This window comes from Lactuca virosa, chromosome 8 (assembly GCF_052849685.1).
Source record: "Lactuca virosa cultivar CGN04683 chromosome 8, Lactuca_virosa_CGN04683_v6, whole genome shotgun sequence".
NCBI lineage: Eukaryota > Viridiplantae > Streptophyta > Magnoliopsida > Asterales > Asteraceae > Lactuca > Lactuca virosa.
In genome coordinates this window covers 342,005,191-342,024,223 of record NC_136433.1, presented here as the reverse complement: position 1 = coordinate 342,024,223, position 19,033 = coordinate 342,005,191, and the positions used below count along the sequence as shown (strand labels likewise).

At 35.7% G+C, this 19,033-nt stretch overlaps 1 protein-coding gene across 2 annotated transcripts in view; it reads left to right on the top strand.

The window, feature by feature from the left end:
- The first annotated feature begins 5,190 nt into the window (after window positions 1-5,190).
- The window catches only part of LOC145132311 (E3 ubiquitin-protein ligase RGLG5-like), a 33,426-nt gene continuing 19,583 nt past the window's right edge, over window positions 5,191-19,033 (top strand). For both annotated transcript variants that reach the window (XM_079067056.1, XM_079067055.1), the window contains exons 1-8: window positions 5,191-6,177; window positions 14,691-14,827; window positions 15,748-15,832; window positions 15,919-16,059; window positions 16,139-16,249; window positions 16,746-16,843; window positions 16,946-17,025; window positions 17,110-17,215. In XM_079067056.1, coding sequence (XP_078923182.1) covers window positions 5,418-6,177; window positions 14,691-14,827; window positions 15,748-15,832; window positions 15,919-16,059; window positions 16,139-16,249; window positions 16,746-16,843; window positions 16,946-17,025; window positions 17,110-17,215 — 1,518 coding nt within the window. In that variant the 5' untranslated portion in view covers window positions 5,191-5,417. The remainder of the gene's footprint in view (window positions 6,178-14,690; window positions 14,828-15,747; window positions 15,833-15,918; window positions 16,060-16,138; window positions 16,250-16,745; window positions 16,844-16,945; window positions 17,026-17,109; window positions 17,216-19,033) is intronic.

Below are 19,033 nucleotides of genomic sequence, written 5' to 3'. Positions count from 1 at the left end.
TGGGATGTTACATAATAAATCTATACATTATACAAAAAACTTTGAAGAAAGTAGAATGCTATAATATAGAAATAAAAAAATTGTGTTGCTACATTTTGCATTAAACCTGTTTTGTTGTAATCCCAACAAAAAACCATGTGAAAAAGTGCTTCGAATTACATAACATGTATAAGAAAAATAACTCACAAATCACATAATCTAATAAAGGGAAAAATAAAACCAAAAGAAAACGAAAGTATGTTGTTATTTCCTGCATTTAGCCTTAACAGGAATTTTTATTGATTATTTGAAGGCATTTAGGTTTTTAATTTAGATATAATATAATATTTAGTACTCTATGGAAAAAAATGATATAGTAATTTGGAATTTAGCTGGCAATAAATTTCTTTCCATGTACTCAACAACAATATAGTATCCAATATTTGATATATATTAGTCGTGAGAGTACAATATGTTTTAACCACTTATTACTAAAGTAATTGTTTCTTTATACCTCAAGAATCAGATTGGACCTACCCGTCCCCTTACTTGACAATATCCTTTTGAGCAATTTAAGCACCAAAGTTTAGAGATCAATTAATAAATCTTCTCTACATCAGTCATAACCATAAGTGAATATCAATGCTTCTCATTGTCAGGATACCGAAACAAATGAGTTTAGAACGAATTTAAATCAAAGTTCACTAAAGTATCAAGCAATAAACTTCGAGTTTTACATAGATTCATTATTATTAACCTTTTTATGCTCATAGTTGATTTTAAACTTAAAACTTAGGGGTAAAATAGGCAATTAATATTTTTAATGATCATAAAATGGGAACTGAACACAATGTTATTTTTCAAAAAAAGATGAAAAGAAAAACTGATACAATGAGTTGTTATTTTGTGAAATTCTAAAATACAATGACTTCGTTATTAGAACAGGCTACTTGACAACTCTTAGAACTTTATTTACTTTAAATTATAAAAGATTATAACATGTTCTATTTTCGAATAAATTATGAATTTCCCCATTCATATAAACTAAACCATCAAAATGATCTTTCTATTAAAAAAAGCACCAAAATGTTTGAAAATTTTCATTTATTTAAAAGACCTGATAATCAGAATGATAAGAAATACCTATAAATAATGCTTTTCTGAAAGCAGTTTTGATATCGGATCCCAAAGCAATTTCTATGGTATTGTATCAGATAGAACACCACGTCTTATTACAATAATGTTTGAAAAAATGAAAAATAAATAGAAAAAGATAATTTTATAGCTAGAAGGGTGTAACATACGACCTGATAAAAGGGCCACAACTACATTCAGAAAGATTATAAGATATAGACCATAATTGCTTTTGAAGACCATTAGATGAAGAAACAAATACATAATCTATATAAGTAAAAAAAATCTTTTGTTGCTTTAAAAAAAGTAAAAAGTTAGTTTAGCCCACTTTAAAACATTAGTACAAAGTAAGAACCTGGAAAGGCACTCAATTGGTTGATACCATTTGAATTGGGAGATTTGATCCAAGTGAAGTAGATCAGAAATCAGGGGAATAAATACATTGTAAGAAGAAAAAACATAAACATGAGAGATTGATATCATACATGTAACCAAAAAAATCCAAGACAAAAATCAATAAAAAGGTTTTTGCTTTCAGGACCTGTAATCACACACATAGTTAGAGAGAGAGAGAGAGAGAGAGAGAGAGAGAGAGAGATATGGTTGTACAACACCATTTTTTTTCTCGTGAACCTCCTGGGGGATGTATTAGTTGGCCAAAATGTTGATAAGCATCTCAAAAGTAAACTACATTAATTAATTATGGGAAAATAGATTACATTAGCTCATTGTCAAATTTTGAAGCTGCCAAGCACCTCGTTTTGACATCTGGCATGAACAAAGTCACCACTAAACAATAATATCATATAATGTATTCACCACAAATGATGCAATTCATATCAGATAGTTGCAATGACCAAAGACATTTTCCATTCTCTGCTTCAAATAACCAAATTATAGTCATCAAGATCATTTTGGAAGGAGATTATCATGATTTGAGTTTGTATTAAAGAGAGAAAAAACTTACCTCTTTCCAAAGACGTTACTATCCTGTTAGAAACAAATAACTCTTTGAGTAATTACATCAAACACCTTATGTGCAAATGTTAAATAAGTTTCTTCTTCTTTACTATGGATCTTACCTACAAGTCAAACCTGATACCGAATTCGGAGGAAGAGACTGTGGGGTGGGATTTTTTATACCATTTTTGAAGTCCATAGTGATTAAGCATCTAAAGTAGGCGATGGAGAAAGCAGAGTTGGAATATTCGATTGGCATAATCCAAAATAACATTGATTCAACCTACATGAGAAGACTCAACATACACCGAGTTCAATAACCATAATTAAAAGATCTATGCGGGATGGAGATAACGGTGGTGAACAATGGTGACAAAGATAAAGGAGAAGTAGGGCCTTTGACCGATTCAAGTGGAGTTGAACACTGACTCGTAGTTGAAGGTGGTATTTCAGTGTTTTAAACTATAAATTGGGCGGATGAAGGGAAAGAACAGGTCAAGCGAGGCCCATTCCACCGATATAAGACAATAGACTTTTTTGTTGACCAATTAAGAATTACATTTTTGTATGCATAAATTGGTTGTATATGATGCTTTAAAGGTTGTACCTCTTAAAATTCAGCATTTGACCAAATTTGCATACTAAAGAGTATATATATATATATATATATATATATATATATATATATATATATATATATATATTACAAACTATTATAATATTTACGACAAAGTGTTATGAACATAACACTACATGTGCGCATTATATACAAAACATATGTTTAAAACTATATCAATATATATAAGTACGAGAGAGTTCCAACAAAGCGTTATTAATAACATATTAGTTGTGGCATGTCACTACTAAAAGTAATCGTGACAAATCTTGTTACCTTTAGCGGCGGCGACAAATGCCACCTATTATACCCTTAAATCTTGTAGTGAAAGTAAATGTATTTTTTAAATCTTAAAAATAAACTTTACACCCATATAAAGTAATATAATGAAATTTATTAAAAAGTCCTAAAAGGGAGAACATAAGAATGTGAGTAACAAACTTTCAACTTTGTTCACATTTAGACACTGAATTTTTTTCGTGTTTGATTTCTCTCTGAATTATATGAAATTGTTCATATTTTACCGTTATGTCCAGTTCTAACCATCCATAAAGATAAATATGAACAAATTCAAATAACTCAGAAGTAAATCAAACACAGAAAAAAGTTCAATGACTACATATAAACAAAGTTGAAAGTTCATTACCGTTTCAAGTCATTATTCCTAAACTAAACCACCGGGGTCATGGACTCACGTAGGTCGCAATGATTTTTATTTTCAAAATTAAGTGGACTAAATAGAAAGAAAATAAGAAATAAAGCATAGTTTTTAAACCATAAAAACAACAAAATATGATGGTTAATTTCTTTGTTGGCAATTACTTATTACGTAGTTGGTAGCTTTTCCTAGAGAAACAAATATTTTGTGAAAATTATAATAAAAATGATTTTTTTCTCCCAATAAATTATTGTATTATAATGAAATAAAATACAGTTAGATACAACCTTTTTTTCTTTTGCAATTAGTCAATGTTGTAGGTTTGGTAGTTAGTAGGGTTTAGGTCCAATCCATTTAGGGTTTAGATTAGGTCTCTTATGGTTTAGGCCCAAACTAAGGTTTAGGCTCAAACCCTTTAGAGTTTAGATTAGGTCTTTTATGGTTTAGGTTTAGATTATGCCTCTTATATATCCCTACTTATATATGGTTTAACCTCACTATTTATCAATCAAGTAATCTATTATCTTACATGGTATCACAATTCTAGGTACAACCCGTAGTTGCCGCCCTCCATCTCTGGTGACCTTCTCAAAAAGTCGTCGGAGGTGCCTTCATTATGTTCGTTATTTTTCCGTTTCTTCTCTTCTCTGCCTAAATAATAAAACAGATGTTGGCAACAAACCAGAGCTCTTGCCTCGACTTCTTCTACTGCCTCGTTTGGTTATGTATTCTCGTTGGATGGCTTCTGCGTCTAAGCTTTCTGTCTTCTCCTCAACTTGCCTCCTTTTCAGATCTATTTTCCGAATCAGTTGGAATAGGCTCCGTCCGCCGCAGCTCGAGCCCTCTTTCTTTCTCGCTGTTTTTCTCTGGACTTCTCTGTCGCCGACACGATGATCGTCGCCGCCGCCGCCGCTCCTCTTTCTTATACAAATGAACCACCGCTGGCCGGCGCTTCTTCTTTCTCCTTCTCCAACGAGCAAATGTTGTTAGCGTCATTGTAAGAGCTTTGTCACCGCTGTTGTCGCGGTCTTCATTTATGTTGTGTTTTATGTTTTTGTTTTTCTAGTTTAATCGTCCCCTCCCAATCAAACTGCGCCCGAGGGGGGGGGGGGTTCTTAGTGATTAGGGTTTAGGCCCAAGCCCTTAATTGTTGTTTACATTTGTCAATTAACAACGCTTTATATATTATTTAATATAAACAAAAAATATTGATCTTAGAAACAAAACTTCTAGCAATTATCTAAGCAATTCGAATTATTAATTATTATTTACAATTGTCGGTTAACACACTATATATTATTTAATGTCAATTCGTATGCAGTATTATCTCTTCAATGCATTAGCAAAATAAGTAGCACGTCCTAGTAAGGTTCGAAGTCATGACTTGAAGCTGGGAATCAATTCTCCGCTTTTTTTCTAGTTTTCTCTAATAGGCTATTCTCTCCATTTCTTTATAAAAAAAGGAGAATGATAGAATGGAAATAAAATTCAATTTTTTCTCTTTTCTCTATATTTTAGTGTCTATATTTTAGTGCGAAACAAACAAGAGAAATGGAATCAATTCCATTTCTCTTCTCTTATTTCCCTATACCAAACACCTCCTTAGGGTTTAGATTATGTCTATTATGGTTTAGGTTCAAACCGTTTAGGATTTAGATTAGGTCTCTTATGTATTTCAGTTTAACCTCAATCTATTATCTTACCAACGCGGTGATTGGGAACAAATTAACCCACGAAAACCTAAACACACATTGACTTCATAGCGAAACGTGGTGAGTCAACTAATTTTTTCTTTCACCTGCAACGTGCAACCACCAACCCTGCCACTTGTATTCCTGAGTAGGTTACTCAATTTTCTACTGATTACAACAACCTAACATTGATTCTTCTTCAATTGATTCGTCCTGCTTTTGTTAGCATTGATTCTTCAGAGATCTCTTCGCATCTGCATCATCGCTGTTCGTCATGCATTTATTCATGATTCTTTTTCTTTTTCACATAAATCATTGAATTTGTTCTTTGTTTCTTCGTTCTTTCTTTTCCGATTTCATTTTATTCTTTCTTGAAATCATGTCTCAAACATCTGATGAATCCAATAATGCTGTTAATTCAAATTCGACTGATGATCCATACTATTTGCATGATTCGGATAGTCCTGGTACTCTTTTAGTTAGTCAAATTCTCACCGGAGAAAATTATGCTTCCTGGAATCGCTCTATGACTATTGCTCTTTCAGTCCAGAATAAATTCAATTTTGTTGATGGATCTCTTCCTCAACCTTCAGTTAATGATGCTGTTAGTTTCAAAGCTTGGGCCCGAAACAACAGCATAGTCATGTCGTTGATCTTAAATTCAGTTTCAAAAGAAATCGCTGCTTCCATGATCTATTTGGAAACTGCTTCTGCTATTTGGAATGAGCTTAAAGAACGATTTCAACGGAGCAATGGTCGTCGTATATTTCAAATCAAGCGCGATCTTATGAACATTAAGCAAGGACAAGACTCTCTAAGTACTTACTTTACAAAATTGAAAGTTCTTTGGGAGGAATTATCAGATTTTAATGAGCATTGCACATGTGGGCAATGCATCTGTGGTGGAGCCAAAGAGATTGAAAATACTATGTCCTTTTTAATGGGATTAAATGACAACTATGCTCAAGTTCGTGGACAGATACTGCTTATGGATCCGATTCCCACATTTAATCTTGTATTTTCAGTTGTTATTCAAGAAGAACGTCAACGTGAAATCAACATTACTCAATCCATAAACTCTCCTACGGCCTTTGATGTCCAAAGCAGCAATGTCATTAACGCTTCAAGGACTCGATCCGGTAATCAATCTTACAAAAACTTTAGTGATACTTGTTGAAGTTCATCAGTCTTACAAAAACTTCAGTGATAATTGTTGACGTGTATAATCTTACAAAAACTTAATTTAGTTATAATTATTGAAGTCTATATAGGAGTCAGGCCTAAAATATAGACCTAACGGACTCGTAGGGTTTAGTTTCAGTCTTTAGATTGAGTAAATACAAATATTCTTTGCATTTTACACAGAACCTAGCTAGTTTAGGGTAAGTATTTTTCGTGTTGAGCACCCTTTGAGTGCGGACGACTGTTCATCTAAGACGGTTCACGACCATTCATGCACTGTTCATCCCGAGTATTATTCACGCTGTGATCACTGTTCATCCCGTGTATTGTTCACGTTGTGATCATCTAGGGTGGTCAAGAATTCTTGTTTCTGATTATGTTACTATATTTTTGGAAGAGTATGTTCGAATTTTTGGATACGGAAATTCACATGTGTCGACTACCATTTTTGCTTAATTAGACAATTGCAGTTATAGTAAATGTTTGAGAGTCGTATAAGTTTGCCAAACATCTGCATGTTTATTCGAGTCATGAGTTAATAAACGAGATGCATCTCCATTTGAAATGTGATATATGGTTTCCTTGTCCTATTACATGTAAAATCGGAGTTAAAGTATTTTGTGACTTTTGTGGATAATTATTCCCTTGTTATTTTAATTTGCTATATTTGATGAAATTCACTATGAGGTATTCACTCATTTTTGTTCATTTGTTGTTGAGATTACAACATAATTTAGTGTATGTGTGAAAACTTTGCGTAGTGATAGTGAAAAATAATACACCCCTGAAACATTTCGGTCTTACATGTGAATCTTTAACAATGTATTTTTTATGAATCGTCTTATGTTGACATACCTACCCAAAATGGAGTTGTTGAACGAAAAAATGTCCACCTTTATTAAGTAGCTCAAGCACTACTATATATTTTATATAATTGTTACAAAACCATTTTGGGCTAATGCAGTCTCTACTACCCGCTTTCTCATCAACCGTATGCCATCTGCAATTCTTGGTGATGATATTTGATATACTATTATGTATCCTAATAAACCTGTGTTCTCTGTTGAACCTAATATATTTGATTATAGTTGTTTTGTTTAGGACCTCAGATTAGCAAACTATATCCCAAGTCCCTCAAGTGTGTTTTCCTTGGATATTCTCTCCTTCAGAAAGGTTATATGTGCTTTTCTCTTATACTCGATCGTCACATTGTTCTACAGTTACTAGTGAGATCATATGGCTTTAGTTACTAGTGAGAACATATCACTTCAATATCTTTTAAGCAACTTTGGTGTTTCTTCTCAAGATCCAACCTTAATCTTTTGCGACAATAATTATGCAATTCAATAAGCATCTCATCCCACATTGCATGAAATGACGAAACACACACACACACACACACACACACACACATATATATATATATATATATATATATATATATATATATATATATATATATATATATATAGGGCCGGTCCTGAGGATTTAAATTTATAAACTAAAGTTTTTTTACACATTGGACCAGTTCTATAATGTTGAAATTGCAAGTTCTGTAATGTTGAAATTGCAATTAATATAACACATGAGACAATTTTTGTAATTCAGTATAACCTATGTATTATTTCTGTAATGTTAACATAACACATGGAGCAATTCTATAATTTATATAAATAAAACTATTTTTTCCATAATTTTAACTTGTTTGCTTTCCCTTTTCACACAAATATTGAAAAACCAAAAAATTTTAAGGCAGATTTAAGCCAACAAAGGCAACCTACTCTAAAATCCAGCTAGAGATTGAATAAACAAACAATACAACTACAAACAAAAAGAAACACTAAAAAAGTCTAAGAGTGAAACCACTCAAAAATGAACAAATGAGGAAGAAACCAATAAAGATTACCTACTCTATGTGGAGGAAAAAGTAATTCTGACCTAGTCTTTTATTGACCTTGTCAATAGGAATAAGTGGCTTAGTTGCCACCTAGTTAGGAGCCCACGTTTTCAGTTTTTTTAGCTTAGCAGTTTTTCCTTTGCTTATTATTTAAAGCCTTGTAAGTTTCTTGTTTTATTATCAGAAATAAGAAGAAGAAGATCTGGGAATCTTTTCCCTGCAGCTCTGTGCTTTGCTTTATTTGGGTATACTCTTTTGATCAAAACAGGGGCCTGCACCTACACTTGGTATCAGAGCCTTCCATTTTATGCCCAAATATATTAGATATAGTAACATGACGAGTTCTAGCCATCAGGTCACAAAAGATAACGGTGGGGTGTCGTTCCAGTGTCCATTGCTGACTTCAACAAACTATACCACATGGGCAATCAAGATGGAGGCCATTATGGATGCTCAAGGTGTTTAGGAATCCATAGAATCAACAGCCGGAGTGACTGTGGATGAGAGGAAGAACAAGATGGCACGGGCCTACATTTTCCAAGCAACACCAGAGGATATTCTCATGCAGGTAGCCAAGAAGAAAACTGCAAAAGAAGTGTGGGAATCTTTGAAAATTCGGTACCTGGGTGCAGATCGAGTGCAAAAGGCAAGATTGCACTCACTCAAGAGTGAGTTTGATGCACTGAGGATGAAAGAAGGAGAGTCAATAGATGAGTTCGCAGGAAAGTTGAGTGGGATTAACTCAAAATACATTAGTCTCGGTGCAACAATAGAAGACAACACTTTGGTGAGGAAGTTGCTTGATTCTATCCCAGAAAAGTATCTACAACTTGTAGCCTCCATTGAACAATATTTAGATTTGGATACCATGCCATTTGAAGAAGCTATAGGAAGACTCAAAGCTTATGAGGATCGGTTGAGAAGTCGTACCGAAACCACTAATGCTGAAGCTGGTCTGCTGCTCACCTGATCAGAGGGGCAAATGGGTCAAAAGTCAAACAAAAACTCCACCAACTCAGCAGGAAGAGGCCGTGGCTCATCTCACAGCGAGAGGGGAGGTCGAGGAGGTCATCGTGGAGGAAGAGGAGGCTCAAGGGGTAGAGGTGGTCGGGGTAATCACCAACAATCACGAGACAATGGTCAAGGAAAGGGAAGAGACAAGAGTCACATAAAGTGCTTCAACTGTGATGTGTTTGGACACTATGCATCAGAATGCCCCAATCCTAAGAGGAAGGAGGCTGATGTCAATCTCACACAGGTACATGAAGAAGAACATGCTCTTTTATTAACTGTCTGGGGTGAAGATACAGATAACTGGGTATTGCTTAATGAAGACAAAGTGTTCCCAGCAACAAAAGAAAATGAGAAGGATACATGGTACTTGGATAATGGGGCCAGTAACCACATGACAGGGGTGCGTGAGTACTTTGCAGAACTTGATGAAAGAGTAACAGGGCAGGTGCGTTTTGGGGACGGGTCCAAAGTTCAGATCAAAGGAAGGGGTACAATTCTCTTGGAATGCAAAAATGGAGAGCAACAAGTCATCTCTGAGGTATATTACATCCCAGCCTTACAAAGTAATATACTTAGCCTAGGACAGATGATAGAAGTGGGATACAAGATCGAGATGCTTCATGAATTCTTAAGGGTTCATGATGCTAGCAACAGGTTGATAATGAAGGTACAACGTTCAAAGAACAGGTTGTACAAGATTGTCTTGCATACAACACAACCTGTATGCCTTAGTGCGAGCTTAGATGATACGGCATGGCTGTGGCACGCAATATTGGGTCACGTAAACTTCCGTGTGATCGAGTCTATGGTGGTAAAGGACATGGTGCGGGGAGTGCCAAGAATTCACCATCCCACACAGATTTGTGAGGGATGTTTAGTTGCCAAACAGACCCGATATCCGTTCCCGAAAGAAGCAGAGTGGCGTGCAAGCTCTCCACTTGAATTGATTCATGCAGATTTGTGCGGTCCTATAACTCCCCAAACACTAGCTGGCAATCGATACTTTCTCCTCATTGTAGATGACTACAGCAGGTACATGTGGGTGTCGATGCTTAAAGCCAAAAGTGAAACTCTCACTGCCTTCAAGAGGTTCAAGAATCGAGTAGAAGGTGAAGGGAAATACAAGCTAAAAATGTTGCGCACTGATCGTGGTGGTGAATTCACGTCAAATGAATTCACTGAGTTCTACAATCAGGAAGGAATCAAGAGGCAACTAACTGCACCCTACTCCCCTTAACAGAATGGGGTGGTAAAACGCCGGAATCGCACAATCCTTGAGGTCACCAGTTCTTTGTTGAAAGCAATGGACGTCCCAGAAACACTTTGGGGGGAAGCCGTTCGCCACGCCGTACAGATTCTAAATCGAGTCCCGACAAGAGGAGTGAAAGATGTGACTCCATATGAAGGCATACAGGGGAAGAAACCCACACTTGAACACTTTAGAGTGTTTGGCTGTGTCGCTCACGCAAAGGTGCCATCAAACAAGCTCACAAAATTGAGCGATAGGAGTGAGAAACTGGTGTATTTGGGAAACGAGGAAGGAAGCAACACATTCCGTTTATATTGCCCTGAAAGAAACAAAATATGTGTATCAAGAGACATCGTATTCGAAGAGAAGAGAAAGTGGGATTGGGCTAAGGTCCAAGAAGAAGGCCCAATTTTAAGCAACAATTGGGTTAGATTTCCCAGTGAAGGAGTAGCCCAAGAGAATGTGGGAGAATTCGATCCAACCCAAGTTGAGATTGGAAGCCCTAATCCACAGTCAAACGAAAGTCATTCACAATCGACATCACATGGTTAATTACAAGCTGGAAACGAATCACCAAGCTCAATTGCGGATACCTTATCTCCATCATCAGACGAAGTTCCCAGGGAAACATACGACGACACGCCAATTCATGGTTTTCGGTCCCTGACCGATATATATGAAGAAACGCAAGCCCTGCAAGAAGAGTCAGAAGTCTTGATGTATGCAGGTGAAGAACCCACCACGTATGAAGAAGCTTCAGGTGACAAAGAATGGAGAACCGCAATGAAACAGGAGCTGGAATCTGTTGAAAAGAACGAAACTTGGAGACTAACCCACCTCCCCAAAGGGCATAAGGCAATAGGGCTGAAGTGGGTGTTTAAATTGAAGAAGGATGCGGAAGGGAAAGTAACCAAATACAAGGCAAGAATCGTAGCAAAGGGAAATGTACAGCAAAAAGGTGTCGATTTCGATGAAGCTTTCGCTCCAGTGGCACGTTTGGAAACAATACGGACCTTGTTGGCTTTGGCTGCAAGTGAAGGATGGAAGGTTCATCATTTGGATGTAAAATCAGCCTTCTTAAATGGGATTCTGCAAGAAGAAGTATATGTCACACAACCAACCGGTTTTGTTATCGCAGGAAAGGGGAACATGGTGTACAGGTTGAACAAGGCTCTTTATGGCCTACGTCAGGCTCCAAGGGCATGGAACGATAGGCTTGATAAAACATTGAAAGAAATGGGATTCCAGAGATGTCCACAGGAATATGCTGTGTATAAACTCCAAAAGTCAAACAGGTCGTTGATTGTCGGGGTCTATGTGGACGACCTGATTGTGACAGGTTCAAGTGAAGAATTAGTTGTTGAGTTTAAAAGAAGGATGTTGAAGTTTTTTGATATGAGTGACTTGGGAACCTTATCCTACTACCTAGGGATAGAAGTTCACCAAGACAAGGATGGCATCACAATCGGTCAAGCAGGGTATGCTAAGAAGATTTTGCAAATAGCAGGCATGGGAGAGTGCAACCCATCTCAATATCCAATGGAACCCCGATTGGGTTTAACAAAAGACGAAGATGGAATACCAGTCAATGCTACCGAGTATCGACGCCTCATCGGAAGTCTTCGCTATCTCATCCACTCAAGACCTGATTTGAGCTACTCAGTTGGAGTAGTGAGTAGATACATGGAATCACCAAAGTAGAGCCATCTCAAAGCAGTCAAACACATTTTGAGGTACATAAAGGGGACAACCAACTTTGGTCTAATGTACAAGAAAGGTGGTGATAAAAGGCTTATTGGATTCAGTGATAGTAGCCATGGAATGGATATCGATGGTAGAAAGGGTATAACAGGAATGATTTTCTATCTATCAGGTAATCCAATCACATGGTCATCCCAGAAACAACACATTGTGGCCCTATCTTCCTGTGAAGCAGAGTTTATGGCAGCAACTGCAACAGCATGCCAAGCACTTTGGCTAAGGAGTCTCCTCAAAGAATTGACCGGTTGGAAGGAAGAATGTGTCAGGATGTATGTAGACAACAAGTCAGCCATAGCTCTTATGCAGAATCCTGTTTTCCATGGGAGGAGTAAGCACATTGACACCAAGTTCCATTTCATACGGGGTTGTATTGAAAGGAAACAAATTGATGTGAAACACATCAGTGGTGAAGAACAAAGAGCAGATCCCTTGACAAAAGCTTTGCCAAGACTCAAGTTCTTAGAGATGAGAAACCTTTTGGGAGTCGTAAGACTTGAGGACAAAGTTCAGAATTAAGGGGAAGTATGTGGAGGAAAAAGTAATTCTGACATGGTCTTTTATTAACCTTGTCAATAGGAATAAGTGGCTTAGTTGCCACCTAGTTAGGAGCCCACGTTTTTCAGTTTTTTTAGCTTAGCAGTTTTTCCTTTGCTTATTATTTAAAGCCTTGTAAGTTTCTTGTTTTATTATCAGAAATAAGAAGAAGAAGATCTGGGAATCTTTTCCCTGCAGCTCTGTGCTTTGCTTTATTTGGGTATACTCTTTTGATCAAAACAGGGGCTGCACCTACATAAAGGTATCAGAGGACCAAAAGAAGTAAAAGACAGGGGCAAAAAGGTCCAGACCAGAGCAGGCCTAAACAAAAGCAACAAAACAACACCAACTCAATAGTTCTGTGAGGGCAAGAACTATCAGATAAGTTGATGCACAAACAACAACTACTCAAAAACATGATCCAAGGGCCTTCAGTTCTAATCTATTAAGAAAAAAAATGCAACTTCAAGTTCTTTCTAAACAGGGATTCACTCAGACATTTTATCAAACACCTAATTTGCATGAAATTATGCCATATAAAGACTTGCTTAACTCGTACAGTTATACACAATAAAAACTGAGTCGATTATTGGGATATGATACAAAACAGAGAGCGGGTAAGAAAGAAATCCATACAAAAAGTGTGGTGCATAAACTTTTAAAAATCACGAGCAAAGCAGTGGAAGAGAGGAGAACTGATGACAACAATCTTGTTGTGACCGTAAGTAATATGTGATGGGGCCTGTGAAGAGATAACGACCTCATAAAAAAATCGCCAATGGAAGGGGACTAGAGGAGGTGGTGCAGTCGAGATCGACAATGGCAGGGGACGTATTCTAAAGAAAAAAATTGTCAGCCACAGGAGGCACAGGAGGGAAGGATACGACGTATTAAAGTTGTAGGTTGGAGGCACTACTTGAGATTCCAAGTAGCTCCGCCTCTGTTGGTGCTTCTTCTCACTTCTGGCGATGCGTCTCGTGGGTGGTCGTCTTCATTCCTTCAACCTTTGGCCAGCCCATAAGAGTATAGCATTAAAAAAAATGGGCCCCTAAAAATATTGGGCCCTGTGCATATATATATATATATATATATATATATATATATATATATATATATATATATATATATATATATATATATATATATATATATATATATATATATATATATATATATATATATCGTCACTTTGTTCGGGACAAAATCCTAGATCAAACTTATGCCTATACGAACTCAATATCAGTTAGTTGTTTTTTCACGAGGCCATTACCACAATCCAAGATTTTACCTATTGTGTTCCAAGATGTCTCTCTAAAACATCTTCGAGAGTCTATCTTAAGGGGGATATTGGAATTGTAATTATTCTATCAGTTAAATTAGTTACTGGCAGTAAGTCATAGTTACTTAATGAACACGACAACATGTTAGTAATTAGAATAGAAGCTGGGTTGTATATAATGGTTTTAACTGGAAGATAACAAAGCTTAACAATTGTCTCATTTCAATATTCATTTCTTGTTTTACAATAGCAGCAAATCTATTTTATTCCTATGTATATTTTTTTAGTTCAAGATCGAGGAAGTTTCTAGTTGGATCAATGTCTTTATGTATGAACTTTGATTAGTTTTGTGTTGATGTATGCTTTACTATTCTATTGATCATGATTCTCAATTTTGTGTTTAATTTTGTGTTTATGACTCCATGAGCGTTTTAAGTTTATCAGAACACAATAACGAAAACTTTGACTTCTGAATTGGATTTTAGAAAGTTGAATTGATAGGGATTTGTTGGACACCATATTGTTCCATTTGTTGACATTGTTAGAAATTCTAACGCAGTGATACCTTTTTTATAGGAAAGTTAAGTTTCTAGATTTCAATAGGCACTTTACTTTTTTCTACCAATTACAATAACTTAACAATGATTCTTTTTCAGTTGATTCCTATTGCTTTCTCTAACACTTGTTTCATCATATGCCTCACCATCAAATTCATGGGATTATCAACAATCACCAGATCCTCAACCACCAATGACCCAATCATATACTTACCCTCCACCTTATCAAAGTTGTCCTGATCAGGCTCATATAGATAAGAGAAATCTCGAGGGAAAATACTCCAGCATAGATGATTATTACTACAACTTACGTCAGGTAACATTATCATTATTTTAAGTCAAACTTATCTCACTCTCATTAGAATAGGAAAAGTCCATGCTTTTAGAAATATATAAGTTAAAACATTTAGTTCACATTAAACAATGGTAGTGCCTTTCTAAGGTCTAAATTCACTCCAAAGATAGCATTAATTTTATGTTTCGAAAGTTTTGGGCGTCTATAGTAAACATATCTATGATCTTTGACTTCTTTTACGATTATATTTATGTTATCCTTTTCATTTAATTCTTGAAAATTCAAAATGTTTGCTTGCTTCCTTTTAGGGTTAATTACCAAAAGTAAAAAATGTAGCCGATTTGCCTATCTAAAAATGCATGATAACTTTTGGAGTTGGACTGATATGTTTCTTTACCTTTTTAGTTAAGTTTGAAACAAATAAGGCTAAATTCCAGGAAATAGCAACACAGTTTACTCTTGTACCCACAATAGGCAATGTACTTTTTTCACTAATAATAGCATTATAATTACATTTTACCCATTATAGCAACATACTTCTATTGCTTTTACCTATATTAACAATATGCAACCTATAATAGTAATGTACTTACACATAATAGCAACATACATACATTTCCATACCAATAGTAACAAGGTACTTACATCTCATTACTTACGATATAGCTATTCATAACAAGTAGTATATTGCGCATATTGGTAGCGAAATAAAAGTACATTGAGTAAGGGTTAAAAATATAAGGACATGGATATTATGACTAAAAATGTTTATACATTGCTATTATCGGTTAAAAATTGCATGTACATTCCTATAATGGTAGTGAGGGTAAAGTATATTCTTATTTCCCTACAATTTCCCAACAATGTTTTTCAAATTGGTGAACAAAAAAAATACTATTTTTGTCTTGTTGTTAATTAACATATTGTTTTACTTTCCTCAGGTTAAAGATGCTCTAATACATGTTGGTTTTGAGCATGCAAGATTGATAGTTGGTGTAGATTTTACCAAGAGCAATGAGTGGACAGGTTGAATTCAATCTTGAAATTCTTCATGTACTATATACATTTTGGGACTCCGTGTAGTATAATATTTTTACCTTTATTTATATTAGGTGCAAGGTCTTTCCATCGAAGAAGCTTACATCACATTGGAATTGATATGAACCCTTATGAAGAAGTAATATCAATGCTTGGAAGGATAATAAGACCGGTGTATAAGGATCAAATGATTCCTTGTTTTGGGTTTGGAGACGGTATTCATTTGAAATTTATGGTTAAATTGCTTGAATGATTTAAAGTTATTGCGATTTATCTGATTTTGTAATTTGACAGCTTCAACTCATGATCAAGAGGTCTTTAGTTTCTACCCAAATGGAGAATGTAATGGATTTGAAGATATTTTGAGACGGTATAGAGAATTAGTACCTCAATTGCAGCTTGCAGGTTAAAATTACATTTTGGTAGTGATTCCTTACATTTTGATTTCCCGATGGAATGGGATGAACCATTTCTGAAGGAATCTGATTCCTTCCATTTTGTTATTTTTTCAATCTTGAAGGAAGGGTGGGTTCATTTCATCATGGAATGCAATGGAAAGTTGTTGATATAATCCTTTTTTATTTATAACTTTTTTAATGACATGAATATTTTTAATCTTATTTGGGTTTTACTATGTTTAATTTATTTGTTTTGTTAAAAATAAATTATATAACTATTATATAGAATAATGTTAAAAATACACCTTGTCTTTGCATATAATATAAAAATTTCTTATGAAAGTTCATTCTATCACTAGAGGCCAACCAACCAAATATGATCATGAGTGTGTGATGGCTCATTCCATTCCATCAAACACAGCAACCCCAAATTATATTATTTTTTCAAAGCTTTCTTGTAAAAATTTAGTGGTTTGTCTTTGTTTCTTTCTCATCCAAAACAGAACCTACATCTTTTGCCCCTGTAATTGAAATGGCAATTACTAATATTGAACAAAGTGGCGGTCGATATCATGTCTTGTTTATCATTACCGATGGGCAGGTAATCTTAATTACAAAAAGATGCTCATTTTCAAACTTTTAACTATTTGGTTCCCTCTATTGTGTACCTATCTACATTGCTAAAATGTACCTTTGTACACAGGTCACAAGAAGTGTTGTTACTGATCGTGGTCAACTTAGTCTGCATGAAAGGAGAACACTTGATGCGATTGTGAAAGCTAGGTAAATTTAAGACAATCCATTTTTTAGGTTTTCACATATGGAAACTCTTTGACAAGTACTAAACATTTCTTTTTTAATTTATAGCGAGTATCCGTTGTCAATAATATTAGTTGGGGTTGGAGATGGGCCATGGGACATGATGAAGGAATTTGATGACAATATTCCTACTCGAGCTTTTGACAATTTCCAGGTAAGTTTTATTTATTTACTAGCTGAATCTCTGCGTGCTGCGGAGGATAGCAACTATGTTGTTAAAATTTACATTTTACCTACGTTTTTATGTTATTTTCCATATTGTTATCAAGGACTTTTATAAACATGTCTATGTCAACAAAACTGACTAAACAATAATTTAATTAATTTTTGAAGATATGATATTACGTGTAATGTATCCGTTCATAAATAAACGATGGATATGTTGGGATGACAACAAAACAAGTTAAACACTTTAGATAAATATCAAAACAAACTTCGGTGAACTTATGGAAATAAAACTTCTGAAAAATGTAAATCAAGTGAACATAATATTTAATATGGTTTGGTCAAGGTTACCTACATCCACGGGCGAGAGAGAGAGAGAGAGAGAGAGGATTTTATTAACTTCCAAGAACAATTACAATCACAAACAAATGTTACACCTCACTTGAGCTCTCAAAACAAAAGAATCTATCTTGCTTACTATCTGCTCCAAAGGAGTGCTCTTAACCTCACAATGATTACTCTCTTGAAATTTCTGCTCATTTCAATGATGGGGATATGAGCCTATTTATACCTGATGGATCATACCTAAAACCCTAATGGGCCAAGCATATTGGCCCATAGGCCCATGAAATATGTCTACTAATCACAATCCACCATGCAACATCTTCTGGAACATTCATCCTTGTATGAGCATCAACAACACACATGATGGAGAATCATGATCTATAGTGGCATAACAAGGTGCAAGAGTGGTACATCAAGATCATCATGGCATATCACCCTTCATGGTTGCACATCAAGCAATAAACCTTGTGCATCTTCTACTTTTGAGCTTCCTTGAACAATCTTGAGAATCATATGGGACTTCATAACATACAGCTCATCAAGGAACATAAGTGGTGCATCTACCTTCAAGTGGCACTTCTTCCTCCAGAACGGCATATCTAGATAATGTGTGGCACTTTCACATTATGGATGACACTTCTTCATCCATAATGGCGTTTCCACCTCATGAATGACATATCTTGTCACTTGGTGGCATATCTTGTCACTTTGTGGCATCTCCTGCCACTTTGGCATCTCCTGTCATTTGGTGGCATAGCAAGTCACTTAGTGGGATATCTTGTCACTTTGGCATATCATGTCACTCTGTGGCATATCCTGTCACTTGGTGGCATATCAAGTCACTCTGTGCCATATCAAGCCACTTCGTGACATATCTTGATTCCAAAGTGGCACATCCAAGCATAAGATGGCGCAAATTGATAACATATGGCGCATCCATGCACCAGGATGTTCCGTTCCACTTCCAGGTGCTCCATACCCCCTTTTATAACATTCTTTCCTTTGTCAGGAGATCTATTCCTTTTTCAAGAGATCCATTCCCTTCTCAGATGATCCATTCCTTTTCACATGCTCCATGAATCCCAAGTGCTCCATTGAGTTCCAAGTGCTCCATGTTGGAAAAGACTTCATACCACAACAATCTCCCACTTGAAGGAATGAACAACTTCATCTGCCATTCAAAGTCTTCGTCATTCTTCTCAATCTCTCTCTCTCTCTCTCTCTCTCTCTCTACGACACCCCGTCCTTAAAATCTTGGAAGGGCAGTTGAAGCCATGCTTAGCTTCAACTTTTTAGTGGTGAACACCTTAGTACATTCATCTGCTGAGTTCTCCATACTAAGGACTTTCTTCAGTTTAGTAGCCAATTGGTTCATTATCTTCAACTCTCTGGTCAGCCGCATCTTAAGCTCATTGATCTTCTGCATGTTGGAACCAACAATTAGCACGACATCAACATTTAA